This window comes from Amphibalanus amphitrite, unplaced genomic scaffold (assembly GCF_019059575.1).
Source record: "Amphibalanus amphitrite isolate SeventyFive unplaced genomic scaffold, NRLGWU_Aamphi_draft 000653F_arrow, whole genome shotgun sequence".
Classification (NCBI taxonomy): Eukaryota; Metazoa; Arthropoda; class Thecostraca; order Balanomorpha; family Balanidae; genus Amphibalanus; species Amphibalanus amphitrite.
In genome coordinates this window covers 55,754-77,095 of record NW_024882147.1, presented here as the reverse complement: position 1 = coordinate 77,095, position 21,342 = coordinate 55,754, and the positions used below count along the sequence as shown (strand labels likewise).

At 47.1% G+C, this 21,342-nt stretch overlaps 2 protein-coding genes across 2 annotated transcripts in view; both read left to right on the top strand.

The window, feature by feature from the left end:
• The first annotated feature begins 7,042 nt into the window (after positions 1–7,042).
• The window catches only part of LOC122364041 (membralin-like), a 57,854-nt gene continuing 43,554 nt past the window's right edge, over positions 7,043–21,342 (top strand). Inside the window, exons 1-6 of the mRNA XM_043334064.1 lie at positions 7,043–7,125; positions 10,761–11,131; positions 11,510–11,642; positions 12,156–12,267; positions 12,478–12,623; positions 13,118–13,215. Of these exons, the coding sequence (XP_043189999.1) occupies positions 10,844–11,131; positions 11,510–11,642; positions 12,156–12,267; positions 12,478–12,623; positions 13,118–13,215 (777 nt within the window). The 5' untranslated portion in view covers positions 7,043–7,125; positions 10,761–10,843. The remainder of the gene's footprint in view (positions 7,126–10,760; positions 11,132–11,509; positions 11,643–12,155; positions 12,268–12,477; positions 12,624–13,117; positions 13,216–21,342) is intronic.
• On the top strand, positions 14,716–21,227 carry LOC122364049 (putative nuclease HARBI1). The gene is made up of 3 exons (XM_043334092.1): positions 14,716–14,858; positions 19,836–19,958; positions 20,060–21,227. Exons 2-3 carry the CDS (start codon positions 19,864–19,866, stop codon positions 21,018–21,020), a joined length of 1,056 nt encoding a protein of 351 aa, XP_043190027.1. The 5' UTR covers positions 14,716–14,858; positions 19,836–19,863; the 3' UTR covers positions 21,021–21,227.

Genomic DNA, 21,342 nt, shown 5'->3' with positions numbered 1-21,342 from the left:
ACACACGAAAAATATCAGACGAAAAGTGCTTATTTTCGTCGAAAAAATGCGAGCGTAATAATAGGAGACATACAATATAGAAGAGGGATGAAAAGTTGCGGACGAAAAAAAAAGTCCGAATAAAAAATATCGGACGAAAAATTGTCCGGACACGGGCAGGAGTGACGTCTAATTGTCGGCCGAAGCCGGGCCACATCGCCAGGCACCAGGCTAGACTCTCGCAGCCACTCCGGGTGACTCGGCGAGTGTCGCCCGCGACATACTGGCTAGAAAACAGTACTGCCTGCCTACCTGGAACGTGGCGCACCTGGTCCACCTTCCGCCCGAGGTCAGTGCCCGAGTCGGATCCACCGCCGTCAGCTGACGGAGCTACACCGCGGCCCGCGGCCGCCTTCTCCGCTCCGCCTGGTGTCCCCCGATGACCTAAGGCCATAAACCCGTGGAGAGCGCGCTGCCAGCGCCACCTACCGGTGCCAGGTCGCCGTCTCCAGCCGACTCGGAGTAGCCGGGGACGTCTCCGCCGCATCCGGCGGAATGTCACCAGTCAGCATAACCCGAGCCGTCTCCGCTGACGCCTTCAAACGGGGACTGCGCTGCACTCGCGCGCCCTTCTCTTCTTGAGCAAGACAGCTCGACGCGAGATCGCCCGCTCCTCCCGTGGCCGTGGCATACCTGTTGTGAATGTAATGGAGTCACCACTTTGTTCCACTATTATCGGGGTTACATGAGCACAGTAAATACGTATTTAGCCGCTAATTCGAATTAGGAACGCATTACCGACTCATGTAGCCACCTGCTAGTACGAATCGGCGATCCGATCCGCGGTTACATAAGCAAAGCAAATACGTATCACGATCGGATTCACCGCTAATGCGAATCAGGAGCGTACTACCGACTCATGTATCCACCTGCTAATACGAATCGGCGGTCCGAACAAAATCCACAGGGAAAGAGGCTTAGAAGCGAATAGGACCAAGATACGTATTACAGGAACTATTTCTTTCCAAAAAGAAACATTAAAATGCAAAATAATAGGTATTTTTTTCATTTGTTTCTTTTGAAATAATAATTAAAAAATATCTCGGTATTTTGTCAAGTTTTCAAAAATAAATATAGTGAAAACCAAAAAGAAAATATCAAAGTACTTTCAGTTGAAACATTTTTCTGACAGCACTACAGACGAATCAAGAGAGGCAAGTGCTCAATGAGTCAAAGCAAGACAACTTTATGTTTAACTTTTTTTGTTAAGTTAATTGAGAATGTTTTGAGCAGATTAAATGCAAAAAAGACATAAGATATTAAGTTTTTAATTCAGTCACCTCTATTGCTACGGAAGTGCGCCACATTTGTATGCTATTCCGTTTGTAATGCGCACCGGGCCGAGAGCCAAACTAGATCCGTTTGACGTCACTGATACGAATTTGCTCATGTAGTCGGTGCACTGAATGCGTTCTTGGGGAGCTGATGCGAATTAGCGTAGTGCGTATTTGGAACGGCTCGCTCATGTAACCGATGTACAGGATTCGGGCCGTATTTCACAAGAACTATTCTTTGCTGACTGGAAGCGTCAAAATGCAAAATACTAAGCATTTTTTTATTGGCTGACTCGTAGAAAATAGCAAAAAAAAAAAATGTTGGTATTTTGGTTTAGTCTTTGCATGTGAAATAAAATGAATGAAATATTATGATAGATAATTTTTTCTGACCACCCTGCTGTCGCTGCATGGCGAATCAGTGCCCACTGAATTAAAACAAGAAAACTTTGTTTTCATTTTTTGATTTCATGTTAATTTTAAATGTTTTTGAGCCTATCAAATGATATGAGTATTTAAAATTTAGTTCAGTCGTCCCGGTAAATGCCGCAACTGCGCCATGACTGTACGCTAATCCTATTCCGTTTGTGATACGAATTACCGGCCGTCGAGGAGTCAGCCCGGGTGAGCCAAACAAGATCCGTTTGACGTAGATAAAACGAATTAGTCTCATGTAACCGGTGCCGTAGATACGTTTGTGGGGAGCTGATGCGCATTAGCGTAGTGCGTATTTGGAACGGATCGCTCATGTAACCCCGGTATATGTTTCTTTGAGAACAAATGGACTTCTATTATAATATGGCTAGGTGTAACAGTGGAGAATGAAACTGAATGAACATCATGGATACCACGACAAATAGGTAGTGCAGTGTGGCCAAATTGGTGATGTTGCGGGGAAAGTCACCCCCAATGAAAAGTATAATGACATCCTCAGAAATTTTAAAATTACATCATCACGACGTTTTTGTCATGAAAGCATACCTACCTAGGGTAGGAATAAAGACTGAAAATGTTCCAATGTACGATTCGCACCGTCATACTCGTACTGTCGCGCTTGCAATGCCGTTTTTTTTACATATTTAATGACAATATTTTTTTTTTTACTTTCAGTCAGAACTTGACGTCAGGTATAGTTTTTTCCCCACATTGTCTGTAAAAACTGCACCTAAAATGAGGCTGAAGACGAGTTTTTTTTTTTAAATAGTGACATCCTCGTACGACTTTTTTATACATCCTCCCCCTAACGCTAAACCAATTTGGTCACACTGAGGTAGTGCAATAGTGATTATTGTGGATACTACACATACATTACACAGAATAAGTGTTACAAAGGCTGCTCTTTGAGATACTTTTACATCAATAATGAGATGACCATATAGCACACTCATTCGTCATGTAGACTAGAGTGGCATCTAAGTACAGAAGTTAACCCGGCAGTTGCTGGGGTATTTCGCCACCCACCGTTTGCTGGGGGGGGGGGGGCGTTAAACGCCCCCAGCCGATAACTCGAGAACCAACAGGCGCAGCGAAACGCACGAGGCGGCAACCGAAAGAACGCGACGAGACGCTTCAGAATGAGTACTTAAAAGTTGAATTTTGAGGTCACAGGTCGGGTAAAGGTCAGGTCAAACACCTGAAATCGGGCTTTCAGTAGCATGGACTTCAGGACTTCGCAATGGGCGCCTCTCGTCATAAACTCTATCAAAACGGTGCACAATCCATCATATAAGGCCTACAAGAGTGTCAGCTCCATGTAGGGGTCAGTCAAGCATAGGTCAGGGTCAAGGTCAGGCCAACCGGGTAGGCACATATCCCCGAAAATCAAAACTGATAGTCGCAGCATGTGACACATGTTTGATGGGTAATTTGGGGCGTAGAACACGATGGTGACATTCATTTTATCATATGTAAATGTGTTTGGCTAAACAAATTCAATTTAAGAAATGCATGTATCATGGTCGTGAAGTAGTCACGAGAAATTGCCAAGATTCAGTTCAAGATTTTGGAAAATGCGGAACGAATAATCAATAATCGAAGATAGCCATTTGATTGTTCATGGTATTGGCAGTCTTATGCCGTTTACGGCATGTCTGTATGTCTATTCTGTGATTTTATATGATTTTTTGAACGTATGCCGTTTTTGGTCGAAAACTCAGAAATCATGACGCCACTAAAACCTCGATATCTCAAAAAGTTTTTTTTAGATATCGTTTTTTTAAGTTTTTTTTTTAAACTTTGCCACAATAAACTTCAATCAATTCTCTACAGGTACCCAAAATTTGGCGCGCCTGCGGCGCACCGTTTTTATGCTATGGCCCGGCGAAAGTGGGGGCGTTTAACGCCCCCCCCCCCCCCCGCAACTCGCGGGTTAATAACAGGCAAACTTACCCCGCGTTCGATGTCTCTCGGACGACAAAGATTCTACACCGTCCGGCCAATCCCGTTCAAGGTCAGAGTGGGCTCGGCTGTGGTTATGAAACGTGATTGGCCGGACGGCGTAGAATCTTCGCCGTCCGAGAGACATCGAACGCGGGGTAAGACACCCATGTCTCCCCAGTCCTGCAGAACATGCAACCCATAGGCCTTCACTGGTGGCTTAACTGGTATGGCAACAGTCATGAATCATGATGCGACATTTCAGGACACTGGTGGGTGGACTAAGTTAACCCGCGCCGGGCCAGGGGGTGTTTGAACACCCCCTGCGGTTTTTCGCAGATAGGTATCTAAAAAACGGCGGCGCGGAGTGCCGCCGTTTTTGGCACACCTGTTCGTGCATGTTTTCCGCACATGTCGTAGAAATTTCAGGCCCAGGTCGCCTTAGGTCAGGTCACCAGGTCACGCCAAGTAACCTCACCTCAGAAAAAATAAGAATGCTCGTCATAGCTACACCGATTGATCGATTGCCTTGAAACTTTCAGCGATTGATAAGTGCAGCATTATCTAGAAAATGTTTATCTCGGAATTTTGATATCGATGACCTAAGGTCAGGTCAATTTTGCGGCCTTTCCATTATAAGTTAATTGGGAGAAAATTGAAAAGCGTCTGTTTTGCACGAACGCTATTCTAGACACTCAAACATTGAGATGTAGGTAAAATTGACACACTGAACCGGAAAATGGCAACTGTGACCCCTCGTTATGTCCCCGAGGTCATCTCAGGTCACGAACAGAATCTAACAGTTTTTCGCTAATAACTTCTGATAGAGGCGTGCTAGAGCGCTGAAAACGCCTTAGATGTGATCGGTTCGACGTTGCAGATCGACTGATATGCAGCATGACCTTTTCCGGTCAGGTCATGACCTTGACCAGAGGTCAAATTTTCAAGTTGACCTTTCAAGGTCAAATTATAGTTCATTCGACGCGTCTCGATAAGAGGAACACGATGCTGGCAAAAGTAATGTCATGGCTCTTTTGAGTCAAAAGTTATTGCCGATAAAACACTTTTCATAAAAACGGCTATTTTTGGAGTTTTTGCCCTCTGGAGGCTAAACCGTTGACCTGAGGTGAAATCTGAGGACATTATTCAAAAAGGTCTGTAAAAGGGCTATCGAATGCGCTTTTCCGCGGCGCTGTAGCTCTATCGGTCCCGAGATAGCTGTGGAAGTTTCCAAAATGATGAAATAGTCAACATTTTCCCTTTGGTGACCTCTGGTGACCTGACCTTTGACCTGACCCAAAAAATGACCGAATTGTTTTCGTCCTTATTTTGGACGTTCTTTCGATTGCCGCCTACCGCGTGTCGCTACGTGGCCCAGGAGCCGAGTTAGAAGGGGGGGGTGTTCAGACAACCCCCGGCCCGGCGCGGAATCTCAGAGCACCGGCCCGGCGCGGGCACTTGACTGGGCACTTAAACCTCGCCCGCACATGCCATTTTCCCATCCTAGAACGCACATGGGGGGGGGGGGGGGTTGCCACCCCCCGCGCCATTTCGTTCCTGTTGGAGATAGAGCTTCGCGGTAAAGACCAAAAAGATTCTTTGGGAAGAGACGAATCCAATGATACCCAGTTTTACCTTCTCAGGTCAGTCATTGACCTTCCAAGACTACCTGGGGGGTGGCAACCACTCCCCCCCATGTGTGGGCAAGGTTTAAATACTCCCCCCATGTGTGGGCGAGGGTTCAAGGACTACCTTACCTTACCTTACCTTAGGTACCTATATATAACTAGGTATCTAAATACTTAATACTGTTAGTCATGTTTAAGTAATCCAAAACCACTTATCATTTGAATAAGGGTTTTCTTACCAAATACCATGACAGCCTGAGCCAACTGCCAAGCCACCCAAATGCCTGTTGACTGGGACTTTTGTGACTTGTTAGTTGTAGGCCCCACATAGGCCCCATCTATCTGGGCTGTCCCCACATGGGACCCAGTTGGAGCTGTGTGACAAAGCCCACTGGGACCCACATGGACTGCCCATATCAGATCCATATGGGACCCACTTGGGTGTGCTGGCTGTGCTTTAAGGATCCCAAGTGCACCAAAATGTCTTCTATGTATGCATTACCAAAAATTAGAACACACTCCCACTGTCAGTTGTTGACACTTCCAGCCTAAGTGCCATCAAAGGTCAAAGCCAGACCATAGGGGTGTTCCCGGGGCACCGTAAACTGCTGAGTGTGGTGTGTGCAGTAAGCTTGGGAGTAGGCCATAGGGGATGGGTAGGCGGGTCTGACGTCACGGCTGCATTCGGTGGCCAGTCCCCTGTGGCCGGTCCCGACTGTTGTGTCGCTGGGTGCGACGGGAGGCTGACGTAGGCACGCAGTGGGCAGAACTTACAGCCTGTGTATGGTCCGACCCCACACAGGACCCGTGAACAGCCCTCCTGCCAGACTCAGACTGGAAACGCCTGAGACACTGTGCACACAGTAAAGCTACTCACCCTGATGACTAAGTCTGGGACACCACAAGGAGCTAGATAGCAATAGGACTGGGTCCTTGAGCCTTGAGGCTAAGTGGCCTTTCAAAATTCCCCACTTTTATGCATAATCATTTTAAGTAAGTATAACTTATCGACTCCCCCTCCACCTAAATAAATGGAAAATGTTTAAAAACTGATCGACTCCCCCTTCCACGCCTCGCAAAACGAAATCGACAACAACTCACCGCGGCAACACGCCTCGATCATCATGCGCGAAATGCGATCCACGCGGTCCACATGAGGGCTGTTCACGGGCCCTGTGTGCGGTCGGACCGCACACAGCCTCGAAGCTCCGCCCACTGCGTCCCTACGTCAGCCTTCCGTCACCGCACACAGCGATCGCTGTGGCCGGTCGGGACTGGCCACAGCGGACCGTCCACCGCACGCAGCCGTGACGTCAGAACCGCCTACCCATCCCCTACCCCCACGCCTGCTGGACGCACCGCACACACCGCACGCAGCAGTGTGCGGTGCCCGTGAACACCCCTCCGATCATTCCACAAAACAAAAACAAGCATGAGCAGTTCAGCGGTTTCATTTTTCAAGATTTTAGTAAAATGACGTCATGAGGCTGTGCATAACTATGCTGGTTTGAGGTTGGTTTGAGGGGCAATTATTTGGTTTCAGATATGCTTTTGAATTAATCGAATAAATTATGACTGTGTCGATTTAGCGGTGATATTCAAAAACATTGCGCAAACATCACAATTATTTCTGCACAGATCACTCCAACGCTTCCAACGCTTTTTTGGATGACGTCAGTCTTATCTCAATCGATAATCAAGAATGTAAATAGATATGCTTGAAAGTTTGAGACATATCTGGCGCAACAGTGAGCATGTTGAATGTTGAATTTTGCAAAATAAAATTGTTTATTAAGCGATAGGGAAAGGTAGGCAAGCGTTTGTGACTTCGATTCCACTAAAAAGTCATTCGCAGGCGGTTTGTATCTAAAATGTCGCCTGATAAATTGATTGGCAATTGAAGTTCAGATCCCTTTTTGTGATTTTTTGATATGCGTGAAAATATGGATTTGACCCCTTCTTGTCTCTGTCGGAATATATAAGGCCACCCCTGGATTGATAATATGTTTTTAACCATGTCTTTCAAAACAGTCCTAACAACAATTTAGACTATATTGCCATTCCTTGTGATATAAGTTTGGTACTGCAGATACACCATTCAGGGGTACCGTAAAACGGGGTGTTAAGGGACAGTTTTGAGGTGTTTTGTTAGATAACTCAAGAAGGGTTGGAGATAGAAACATCAAGTTGTCAGCATTTTATGTGGAATTTGGTGCTTTACATGCCTGCTACATTAAAGTTTTTAAGATTTATACCTGCATATTACTTTTTATTATTTTTCATCACTGTCCCTTAGCACCCCAATGTGGGGTGTTAAGGGACACCTATATTATTCCAAGAAATGGTCGTCAAATGCCCACAATTGGGGTGTGGAAGTGCACACAATTTATTTATTGAAATGTTTTGCATATTCTGTCACAAAACAAGTCGGGTTCATTCACCACTAATGACCTGTTTAGCCAATTACGGGTTATGCAGTTTACGCTTCTGGAAAATGTGCTAATTATAAGGTAAACAGAACCAAAAAGTACCCTTCTGTCATCAATAAAAGCCCATGTCCAAGCTAGTCACTTGTCATTATGTTGCCCTCTTTATTTTAGCCTTTTTATGATGACATCACATTTACCTACATCAGTCTCAGTTGGGCAAACTAGACTTTTGGAATCAAAATATGGAGGCATCAATAATTTGATTCTGGTGGGAGGAGCCATGACCAAATATGGGCGTGGAATCAATTTTTTGATTCATTTTGGTACACTTTTGACTTCAAATGTATCGTTACGGTTGAAAAAAGGCCCATGACGGTGAGATTTTTCTTCAAAAAGGTAGAAAAATGTGGTAGGTTTGCAAAAAGTGTTACCTCAAAACTAAGAAATTGTCCCTTTGGCCTTGTGAATGGGAAAAAGACAGAGCCACTGTCCATCACGTAAAAGCTGTTTTGAGGAAATCACACTGTATGTTATTTTTGTATCATGAATCGCATACTAAACAATCAGTATTTGTGTAAAATGGCAAAATGAAATTTTCAAACCCCTAATTATCATTGTTGTAATGCTTTTATATTTATTATATGGTTTTTACCTGTTGCTTCAGTTTTTGTATTCGTGACATTTCAAAATTGTGAATTGTTGTCAAATGTAGTGAAGGTAAAGTACAACAATGGTATAGGTATCTGTTGTGGTGCTGAGGATACCACTTAATGAGAATAATAGCAAGATAAATGCTGTATTCTTGCAAGTCATTGTTGCCTATCTGTTAACATTACCTGTGAATCAAAATAATGATTAGCCAGCTGATGGGGAATCAATATTATGATTATCTGTTTAAAGTGAATCAATTCCTTGATTGCCTTTCACTACCTATAGAATTCAAAATGTTATGATTGGAGCAATATTATTTTGCTTAGGAGATACTTCCAGCATTTCTGTTCAAGATCAGGCATGCTCCTTCTTGAAACACTATCTTATTTTTATGTGTTTGGTAAGTTAGAAATGGTCTGCATTTATGCCCAAATATGGTCATAAGGAATCAATCTTTTGATGCCTCCATATTTTGATTCCAAAGGTCTAGTTTGCCCAACTGGTCTCCATTGACCCACCATTGTAAAAGAGAGTGTTGAGATGTTTTGTTACATAACTTAAGATGTGTTAGAGATAAAAGCATGAACTTGCCAGCATTTTATGTGGAATTTGGTGTTTTCCATGCCTACTGAAAGAAAACTTAACGAAATTATATTTAGATATTATTTTTTATTTTTTCTTCCCTGTCCCGTAGCACCCCACATCACCTCAAAATATGCATGTATCCGGAAAAGAGGAAGAGGATGATGAATGAATGGGTGGATTTGCACAAGTTTTTCAGGAAACATGTGCAATACATGTGACAATACACCTATGCATTCATTTTCCCTGTACACCCACTAGTTTATGTGGTACACACAGAGTTTTGGAGATGTTTCAATTTTGTGAAAATGTAGCATGATTTTCAAATCCATTTTTGAGCCAAATCACTTGCATGAAAAACCATACTATTTTGTCCTATGGTCAAGAGCAAAACAGTGTCAACTATCACACTGAAGTTTTTATTGAACCTTCTCAAATTAGGAAGTTAATATGACTCAAAGTTTTTCCCATGCAACTGTCCCTTAGCACCCCACTGTCCCTTATCACCCCATTTTACGGTACTTTGATGCCTGGGTAAAGCAATTATACCACTTTTTATCTGAGGGGTGTTCACGGGCACCGCACACTGCTGCGTGCGGTGTGTGCGGTGGGTCCAGCAGGCGTGGGGGTAGGGGATGGGTAGGCGGCTCTGACGTCACGGTTGCGTGCGGTGGACGGTCCGCTGTGGCCAGTCCCGACTGGCCACAGCGATCGCATCGCTGTGTGCGGTGACGGAAGGCTGACGTAGGGACGCAGTGGGCGGAACTTGGAGGCTGTGTGCGGTCCGACCGCACACAGGGCCCGTGAACAGCCCTCGGGGGTTTGAAATGAAATACCATTACCCGGGGCTACTATGATAGTTTTATAGATCTGTCTGCACTTAGCCGATAAATGGTGAGATTTAAAAGGTTGCGTAGACCCTGACCCCTACCGTCTGATCACCGATGGAGGTAATGGGAAAATGTATATGTCAAACCTTAACATGCCCATCAAAGCCAGAGCCCAGACATGAGGGGTGTTCACGGGCACCGCGCACTGCTGCGTGCGGTGTGTGCGGTGCGTCCAGCAGGCGTGGGGGTAGGGGATGGGTAGGCGGTTCTGACGTCACGGCTGCGTGCGGTGGATGGTCCGCTGTGGCCAGTCCCGACCGGCCACAGCCCACAGCGATCGCTGTGTGCACTGTGCGGTGACGGAAGGCTGACGTAGGGAAGAAGTGGGCGGAGCTTCGAGGCTGTGTGCGGTCCGACCGCACACAGGGCCCGTGAACAGCCCTATGGTCTGTCTCAGTTCTCACTCAATTGACTTTAACTGACTGCGACCGCTCCCATCAATCGCAGACCATCCCAGTCAGGAGTCTCAAATATCGAGTACCTGAGCAACTCGAACCCAGGCTGTTGCCACCGTAAGTCCGGTGCTCTACCAAATGAGCTACAAGAGGGCTACCTATGGGAAGTTACAACTGCATTTTGCAATTAATCCCAAAACATACAAAACGTGGCCAGGGATCCTGCTGTATCCTCATTAGTCATTTCCAAGGCGTCATTTCTGAATACCACAAAGATATGGTAAGGTAAGGACAGGACAGGGTATAAGAATAACACGCATCCAATAGTATATTAGTGGTAGTGAAATGCAAATATTAACCAGGGAAGTCAGGCAAGCAAATCACTGAGACGTGAATGCTGCATTGAAATGTGGCCTAAATCATGGAACAAAAATGTTTCAAATATCTAAATCTTTTGGTTATATTAGCATTCACGTACCTACTCTCTTTTCCCCAGAACAAAAGCACCGAGACAAGTCAGCGACTGAGTGTCTCCGGCTGTCGGGCTGTCCGCTGTTGGCCTGTCTGTTAGCGCACAGGATGGACGCCCTGCTGGAGAACATGTTTCCGGCGCTGCGGCGGCGACATCAGGCCGGCGCCCGAGCCGACGCGCCGCCGGCCGGCCAGCCCCCGCCGCCGCAGGCGCCCCCGCCGCCGCCGCCGCAGCCGCCGCCGAGGCCGGCCGGCGCTCAGAACGCCGCTGAAGAACAGTTTGTGGCGATCCGCGACCGGCTGTTCCACGCCATGTTCGTGCGACTCTCGCTGGCGTACGCACGCCTGTTCTCGCCGCGCGTCCGGCGCATGGTCGAGTTCGCCTCCCTGCTTGTGGTACGTGCTGGGTGTCCTGACAGTGTTGGGTGGCCCTCGGTCCCGTCGGTAGTTGTACTGAACCTATCGCAGTTCCAATTGTACCCCGTCCTTATAAAACTTACCTCAGCTCCAAATGGTCCCGTCCGTATCAAAGTGATTGTAGCTCTGAGCGTGCCCATTCCATATCTAAGTTGCCATAATTCTGGGTGAGTCTCGGTCTCAAGTTACTGTTTGCCGTCATTTGACATTTCTCCAAATACGTGTAGTTATCTCCGTCCGATGGACGCTAATTGAGCAATTTGGGATATTGTTTCCACCTTTGTACGCTGACATTCCCACTCAGTTGTGTGCTGATTCTCTTATCGTCTTACGCTGATGTTTAACTCATGTTTCCAGGCGATCTGCTCTCTGGCGATGCTGACGTACATTCACGTGGCGTTCTCACATATGCCCAACCACTGTCTGGACAGCGTCAAAGACGAGTGGCCGCGAGACGGAATACTGCGCGTCGAGATCATACGCGACCCCGGTAAGTGGATACTGGATAGGTCACGCTGGTTACATTCATACAAACCCATCCACATGATGCCGAGAGATCATGCCACACAGACCTTCATGGGCTGCTGCGTCTGCCATTGTCTATATGGCATAACCTGATTCAAATCAACTATGGCATGAACGGATCCAAATCAATTATGGCATGACCTGATCCAAATCAATTATGGCATGACCTGATCCAAATCAATATAACCTGAGCGCTGCTGTTGTGATCCGACTTGACTCGATGTTCGCCTTGCACGACCTACATTGTTCTGATGTAACACCAAGGTGCCGATCTGTGTCAGTCATGTGACATCAGCTAAACTGGCTTGATGCGTTCTTCTGACATGTGGAACGTCTCTCGGTCTGCCCCCCCCCCTACCTAGTATCTCTGTCTCACCCAGTGTAAGCTCCCTTCTTACCCCCCCCCCCCCCTGTATGACCGGCGGTCTTGTCTGACCCATAGTAACCCCTCTCCAACTCATCTCTGTTTGACCGGCAGGCGAGGAGTACACGCTGGCCAAGTCGTACGAGAAGGAGGAGCGTCTGAAGCTGCGTGACCCGGACAGCCTGCTGCTGAGCACGCTGGAGGAACTGCTGGACGGCGACCGGAGGTAACGGAGATGAGACGGCACTCGCCGCGGCTAGTCGGTCGGGAGTTGGAGCTGGGGGTGCTGTATAGACCCTTTCTGGCCTCAGAGGGCATTGGGATCCAGATAAGACAAGCTCTTTTTGTGAATAAATCTGTCATAAAATGCTTTCGGTGTAGAAAAGTTGTATAACTATAACAGCCATGACGTAACGTCGATTTTTTAATTTGACAGGAATCGTGAGAAGCAGAAATCCGAGGAGGCGGGTTCCGAGACGGCCACGGAGCAGCCTCTGACGGAAGTTTCCGGAACTGAAACTTTGATAGAGGACGTGACTGTTCCCACCGACCCGGCCAATATCTACTCCAACGCCTCAGCTGGTGAGTTGGCGCCTGGGAGGTTGCTGAGAGGGATCTTGCCAGTGGGATTACCTAATGCCCATCGCTTATCGCATATCGGCCTCTCAGCAAAGATCTAAGCGTAGTAGTGGGACTGCCTGGCACAGATCTAAGGGTAAGTGGTGAGATTACTCCCATGTGCTGGGAGGGTTCTCAGCTGGGATAACTAACACGGCTGAGATGTTTTCTGAGCAGTGCTTGCAATGTGCTCAGCTAGAATTGCCTGCCGAGTGCGTGCCCTGAGTTGAGGGGACTTTCAACGAAAATGCATAACTTTTGGTATGGCCTCCCAGCTCCTCGGAGACTACTGCCATATACCGTGGTGGATGCGTGATCGAAATACCGGCGATTTTGTTTGAGAAAATGCTCCCTTTTTCACTCTTGAAATATCACTGGTGTGTTGTATGGTTGCAGGCGATGCCTCTCTGTGGGACTGTCTTTTCTCCATATCCTTTATGACGGTACTTGTGTTTCAGGGTCGGCACGGAGTACGTCTAGCCCGCTGACGCCGACTTCGAGTGACTCTCCGGAGCCGGGAGGGACAGAGGAGGCCGCCCCAACCGATAGTCAGCAGGTGAGAGTCGGTTTGAGTCCGGGCTGCTACCGCCACCGGACAGTGTACGTTGGGAGCACAATATCTTACAGGTTCACGGTAGACGTCCGACGCACACCAGGCTTGGAGCCACTGTAGACACGAGATTCATGTTTCGCAAGTTCAGAGTAGCTGATGCCAGGGTCTTTGCACTCCACCGATTCATTGGTGGATACCAAGTTTCATCTTGTCGGGTCAGGCAGCCGCCGAGGTTGGGGTTTGAAATGATCACCTGGTGCCACTGCCTCCCTCAGCGCCGGTATATTACTACTAATCTTGACATTGCACACATTAGGGGCCAGTCTCGGTTCCTTGGACTTTCCCGTTAAAATCAGTCTCTTTGTATTTTTATGTAGTTATATCTTGTCAGCGCCCATCTACTCGTAAGAAGCAAGGCTCTCTCAGGTTGATTGATATGGGTTCGTACTTTTTCGCCAGGACGAGGTTCTACCATGTTGACTTTTGAGTAGTCTGCTGGGTCATGATCTGATATCACATGCGCTATCGGTCAAGATCAGACCTTTCTCCGAATCACTGAGCTCCCAACATCTGATCCAACCCTGTGCGCGCTCCCTTCAGTCTCAGTCCCATGATCGGTTCCCTGGTTTCAGACGTTCGGAGGGAACGTGTAGAGAAGGAAGCGCACCGTCAAACAACTGAAAGCCACTGGCTCTTTGACTTTTATAGACTCTGAAAATTGGACTAGCTGAAATAGGTTCCGGATGGTTTAGTTTGAGACTCTGACGGAAGGACAGTGACAGACTGACTTTCTGTATGCATTTGAATGAATGACGGAATGAATAACTGTTACTGACTCCGACGGGCTGACTGGACTCTTACTGACATTACCTGACTTCCGACTCTGACTGACAGGTTGTAGCTGACTCTGACTCTGGGTGACTCATTTTTCCACCTTGACTCTGAAATAGCGACTCCGTTCCCGTCACCGCCGCCGGCTGTGTGGGCGCCTGTCAGGCGGGTGCCTCCTTTGATCTCCATATTAGCCTAACAGGCCATCACCGGCCGAAATAATATGTGTGCGGCCGGCGGTTTGAAGTCGGCGGCCGCCGCCGGCCGGGCGGACTCGTCTCCCCGAAGGAGACCTTTTCGTCCGGATGTCACCGGGCGCGCCCGCCGCGGATGGCGGGGCTGTAGAGGGAAGACTCCCGCGGCTGTCCGGGAACGGCAGCGCGCTGGGGTTGGTTTCCTTCACGTGTACCGTGACATTTAGGTCTCTTTGCGAATGCGCCCACTGCTCTTTGAAATGCTTGATAAGATATGAGGGTCTGGTTCAAGCGTTCGAAATGGTGGTATTCGGCGAAATACAGAGGCCTCTTGCACCAAACTACCTACCTAGGTAAATTCAGATTTTACCTAAATTCTCTTGCACCAAACTACCTACCAAAAAACGCTACCGTGAAAATTTACCTAGAAATTCTACCGAGCGGCATGAGAACTTACCAATTGTTAAAGTCCGACCGACTGTTTTCCTCTTGCACCGAAAGCCGGAAAGTAGTACTCGCGGAGGAAATTTTGACGTTTTGAAGGTAAATTCGGGCCTCCAAAATAACTAGCAAAAGCTTAGGTAAAAGTGAAGTCATCGCAACAGTGAAGACATTGAAAAGGTGAGTGAGATGAACTATTGTGTAAATAATGATATCAAAATGTTTCTCTTGCTTGGTAATGTTTCATCTATGCATGACGTAGCCAATAACACATAATAAATATCAATATTCTTGAGAAAATTGCCATGCACTGTAGAAGGCTTGAGACTGAGTTTGATTGCTTTTAAATATGCATTTAAAGGTGATAATTGTGGCATTAGCCCACTAGGAAAATTGAGTACGTTAGGTATCATGTTTTGTTAAAAATGCTTGCTCTCTGTAATGAATTGCAATGAAAAGTCAAAAAAATCTTCCCTTAATGTGTATGTTCTTCATTTCAATGCTGACAATAAATAGGTGTCTTTCTATCAAAATCAAAATGTCACAATGACAACACTCGCTGGGTTAAGGGATCATTTGCAAACTAATTGACATGGTCAAAACAATAAAATTCATGTGCTCTTCAAAATAAAGAGAGGCATCTAAATATGACAAAAGCCGAGGTACATCAAACAGTCAATGTTGAAAAAGAAAAATTACAATTTCTGCTCTATGCTCTCAAGAAAACTTTAATTTGAGATTACTGGATATTTCATCTTCCATTATAGTACATCTCAAGTGGCACGTCAAAGATATTCGGTAGCTGTTAGGTAGGTTAGTTTAGTATCATATGTGCATGGAGGCATGTGATAGATCAATTACATCAGTGGATCTAAAAACAAAAAGATAAGATCATACCAGAATTTGGATCCCACACAAAAATTATTTCTTGCGTCTATGATCTAATAAGATCTGACAACAAACCAAAGCATAAGCCAATAACAGCTGTTCGCACAAGGATTTAAGCTCTACCACCATTTGCAAAATGTGAAGTGGTTTTCCAGTGTGATTTGATGTCCTTAAGTATCACAAAACTATAAATTGACAGTAGTGGCGGAACACCTTCAGTTAGGGGGGGGGGGGGGTACTGCTGACTTTTGGTCTCATTCTTTCCATGCAATGCCCATAGGGCTTATGTTAAAATGCCAAAATCAAAGGGGGGCACGGTACCCAGGTGCCCTCCCCGCAGTGTTCTAAAATTGGATATTGGTTGGGTGTGCCGATGAAGAAAAAAATCCTAGGATGAGAAAAAAGAAAGTAAGTAACTGCAGTATTTTTGCAAAATGGTGTAATGCCAATTTTTATGCTAACTGATAAACCAGGATTTCATGTCAGGATCTTGACAGGGTGTGGAACAAAAGGATGTGGGTGCATCACTGTCAAGTGACATGTGAACTGGCTGTTGGGAATACATGCAACTCTTTTCAGAGATGTCATTCATATTTCGGTTGTCATATTATGTCATTCATATAAGTCGGTCATTCATATTTTAGGGATGAAAATATTCTCCCCATTAGGTGTGATTTGCCACCAAAAAGACTGAAAAATGAAACACCGCCTCCCCATTCCGCCGCCTATGTAAATTGCTATGTGTATTGTGTAATCACACAATATCCCTGAAACACCTAATGTAAATTGCCACAAATGATCCCATTATGATTATATGGCCACAAAAAGAGAGCACCGACAGAGGTAATGATGTATGATACCAATGAAACCATCAACAAATTATATAGGTAACTGGATACATGATTGTGATGCTATTGTAGGTGAGATCAGGGGGGTACGCTCCCGCTGTTTAGCATTACGAAAAATGGTGACAGACGTTTGTGGAGGATTGTCGACGAACTCTTGTTCCGCGAGCAGTACTTACACGCTAGCGGAAAATTCACCAATCAGCGCTCGGCAGTACTCGACGCTGATTGGTCCGACGCTCGTGACGAAATTGCGGGGGACCGCAGTTATTCTCTATGGACCCGAATAGGCTTTTGGATTTCGGAGGAGTTTCTTTAAAATTATATGCTGTTTGGAGCTGTTTTCGAGTTAAAATATATTTCTTATGACTGTTGGCTATATAATGACACCATAAAATCATGATTTTAATAAATATTACCGATGTAATATCGGCCGAAAAGACATGCTGTCATGGCACGGACTGCCCTGCGGCTGATGTGGGGCCCCTAGTGCCAGCGTATGGTAATAATGGGTTGATGAAGGGTTATTGGAGAAACTTAGAGCCCCATCAGCATTCAGTAGAGGGTCATCAGAGGCCGGGAATGTCCATCAGGGGTCTGAGTAGGCCTGTCATAGGGGCATACATGACACATCATGGCCCATGGGTCAATGTAGATCCATTAGGGGCCGTTGAAGGGCCATCATTGTTCAGCGTGGGCTCGCAATTACCTCTGATGGGCATATGCCGTGCCCCGATGGACTAACGCTGGCCCCTGATGAACCATCACCAGCCCCTGATAGTTCTACAAAGCCCCCTGCTGGGTCCAAATTGGTCACTGATATTCCGAAATGGGCCACTGAGAAACCCGTACAACATCCCCTGACTGCACCTGCTGGACCAGTGCCGTCCCCTCATATGGGCCCACCACAGCTCTTGAATGGCCTTTTCAAGTCCCCTGAAGTGCCTTTATTGGCCTAAATGGCCCCTGATTGACTTATGTGGTCCCTATTGGTCCTATATGGCCCCCATGAGCCCTCAACGTCCCTAGACAGCCTTACATTATATGCCACTGGGCCCTGTTGGGTCAGCACCGGCCCCTGATAGGCTTGCACTGGACCCACCGGGCCTATACCGACCCATGAAGGGCCTATGTCGAGCCCTCATGGACCTCCGATGACCACACGCCGGCATGTGTGGCCCCATCAGCAGTGGTCCGTCTATCCCATGTACTTACGGTCTTTTTGGCCGATGTGACACCGGTAGTATATAGAAATGTTATGATTAAATGTCGTTATTACACAGCCAAAAGTCACAGAAAGAATATCCAAGCTCAAAAATGGCCTCAAACCCAACAAAAACTGGTATAAATCCCCCTTCAAAAGCCTTAAGTCTATGAAACGCCATAGGGGAATAGCTACAGTCCCCCGCAATTTCGTCACGAGCATCGGGCCAATCAGCGTCGAGTATTGCCGAACGCCGATTGGGCGATTTCCGCTAGCCTGTAAATGCTGCTTGCGGATAAAGTTTTGAACAAGTGAGGGTCGCGGCTACTAATTATCGCTTGTCACCACTTTTTCGTCGGGAACGTTCTACCTGGTTTATATAGCCTTGGGTGAGATCAAGATCAGTGGTATTAGAGTTTAAGAACATAATTCAGATCCCAGGACCCAGGTCAATTTCTCGGACCCATGTGAATGACTGGCTAGTAAAATTATATTTTCATCAACAGGGCTTTTTAAGAAAGTGGCCTTGTGGAGCACTATCAATAATTTTACAGAACTTATAAATCTGCACTTGTTACTGATGTGCTCTAGCTCGCACCAACTAAACTGGAATTCAGCACCACCCAATGCAGTCACTTATAAGAACGTATTTTATGAACATTTTTCTAGGTTGACGTGGTTTGAGTCGTGAAATACAGGTTTTTATTTAATTCTTAGCCTAGGGTGCAACAGAGGGATTTCATCTGATACTTGTTTTATTTCTTCTGGTTAAAAACAGTAATATGATTTACGAAGCTTTGCCCATGTTAAATTTTGCCTGGAATCACTTGTGCACTATGCATAGGTATCATTCCAGCTTGAGCTGCCATTATCTCCCCTTCCCTTACCTTACCTTCTCACAGTCAATCACGAAAAATGGCTTTGGTGACCCTTATACACAGATGTGAATTTCCCAGCCATGGGGAAATTTTATTCAGTAACACATGCCCTTGAATCCACCAAATATACCGATTCTCAACTTCAATGGCCTCGACTCGCGCCACGTGGAAATGGACCCCAACAATTCGCGCGCTAACTGCGCCAGACCGCGTTATTTCCCCCCGTCATAGAGAAATGAACTCTTCCAAGCTATCGATGTAACAAATAACTTGTATAAATAGGCATTTAAAATTTTGTGCTATTTTCAATGTTCATGTTGCCGGTAGAAGCCACATGTTTTTGAGTTGTTTATATTTTTTGTAACATGTATTTCAATTTTATTTGTTGACGAGCAACAACTTTGTTATCGATATTCATGCAGTGGCGTTGTCAGTCAGCCGTCAGGCAGGGGCCAAAGAAGCCAAAACTCTTTGTAATTTGTTAAGATAAACAGCTTCACTCTAAAACGTCCTCAGTCACTCGTTTTGTTATAAACATATCACCTTCTGCTACTAATTAATTTCTAATGGAAGGGGCTAGTCGCTAGTCCCGTCATGTTCGGCCACGGCCCGCATGAATCCGCCTATGACGGGCGATGGCCATTCCACTGCGGAGTGGGAAGTGGGAACAGCCGTTAGATGTCTCTCTACATTTCATATAGGTGTCGCGCTTGAAGGGCACTCGGGAGCCACAGCATTGTTGACCTCTATATTCGCGTACCAAAGCGTTAGCAGATAGATAAAGACGGTCTCGTACGCTCCCCTGTAGAGAGGGGGGGGGGAGACCCAAAACATATGTTGAAAATTAAAAAAAAAACACTCCAAACCACTCCAAAAACCAGCCTGACAGATAAGATCCTTCACCTGGCGGCTGGTGCCTCCTGTGAATAACTGCTAGTGTCTGTATCTGACCACTAGGGCCCCTCTGACTCCTCGAGGTCAATGAAATAAGGTTTCGCTCGTCAGTTTTACCAGGGCTATCAGAGGCCGTTTGAATTTTGACGATCGGCCCAGTACCTAGTTTCGGAGATAAGGAGGGGGCTCTGTAGAGTCGCCCCCCCCCCCCCGTCTCCAGCCACTCGCGTTATGGAAAATATCCCAGTCATGCGCGGGTTAAGGATTAAATTACCTACTTACATCATACATGTGTGATACGCAGTTTTGTCATAGTCATAGTTGCTGACGTACATGTGCCGTAAAAAAAAACATTGCGATGAGTAGGTGTACCCACTTGTGTCCGCAAGCCATGCTTTTAAATGGTGCCGACCACGGATCAAAACCATCTTATGCATGTTGCTTCCAGATAACGCCTATGCATTGCCGGATTGACTATGGCCGATGATGACAATTTTGAGCCTCGGGAGCGCCGCCAGCGGAGGCTCCGTCCGCGCATCAACATGGGAGCACTGCATCCAACGACATTCAGGTGACTATTTAATGTGCATGGGTGCCTGTATGCCGCATATCAAGAGTGTCATTGTATTCATTCGAAAGCTTTATATAACCTTAAATCCCGTTTCTCTTTAGGGAAAACTTCCGCCTCAGCGTCGAGGTCGCCACTGCACTGGAAGACCTCATTAGCGGGACGGTGGCGCACGACACGGGCTTAAATATGGCACTGACACCTCGCCAGCAGCTGCTCGTGTCGCTGCGGTTCTATGCTACCGGTGCGTATCTGCGCCTGGTGGGAGACGGCCACGGCGTCTCCGAGGCCACCGTGTGCCGCGCCATTCACCGCGTGACGGATGCAATAATCCACCGCTGCCCAGGGGCCATCACCTGGCCGGGCGACCCGGCGGCTCTCGGACGTCTCAAGGAGGACTTTCGACAGGTCGCCGGGCTGCCCGACATCGTGGGGTGCATCGACGGCACCCATGTACGCCTCACCGTCCCCCGAGAGCAGCGGGAGGCGTATATCAATAGGAAAGGCTTCCCGTCCCTCAATGTGATGGCTGTCGCTGCACCCGACCGCTCAATCGTTGCATTGAGCGTGCATTGTGGCGGTCGGGTGCACGACGCCCGAGTTTTAGCGACATCAGGGCTGCCCGACTATTTCCGGAATGGAAATCCTGTAATGGGCGCCATGATGCTGGGGGACAGTGGCTACGGCCTGTCACCCTGGCTCATGACGCCCATTGCAGACCCCACCACCGCCGAGGAGCGCGCATACAATAACGCTCATGCGCGCACTCGTGTGGTGGTGGAGAACGCCTTCGGCGTTTTGAAAATGCGGTTCGGGGCGCTCGAGTTCGGGCTGCGCCTGAAAAGTGTGGCCCGCTGCGTGGCGGTTATTCACACGTGCTTTATCCTACACAATATGTGTATCAAGGGCGGTGACTTCGGCGAATGGCTCGGACCACTGAGGCAAGATGAAGGAATGGTGCAGGAGCCAGCTGACGGGGCGGCAGAGCTGCCGGCGGCAGGCGCCGAGAGGCGGGCGGGTCTTGTGCGCCGCAATGACCTCGTGCGGCTGTTCGTACGCCATTAGGTGGTCGATACTCGGGCCAACCGCAGCTAGGCGACAGCAGAGTCGTCTACTCATGGCCAGTGGCCTATGGCTATGTACGTGTGCTTGAGTGTTTGTGTATTTGTATACGCTTGGGGATAGGGAGAGAAGAGGGAGCGAGGGGTATAGGGAGCGAGCGGGAGAGGGAGCGAAAGGGAGAGGGAGAGCAGCAAATAAAAACATGTTTGATGGTTGCTAGCCTTTTTGTAAGGTATTTGCGATTGACAGTGTGTTTATGTTTGACCTTTGAGTGAAACTTCTGTACCTACCATGTGTAATGGTTAGGTGTTCGTTTACAATTCAT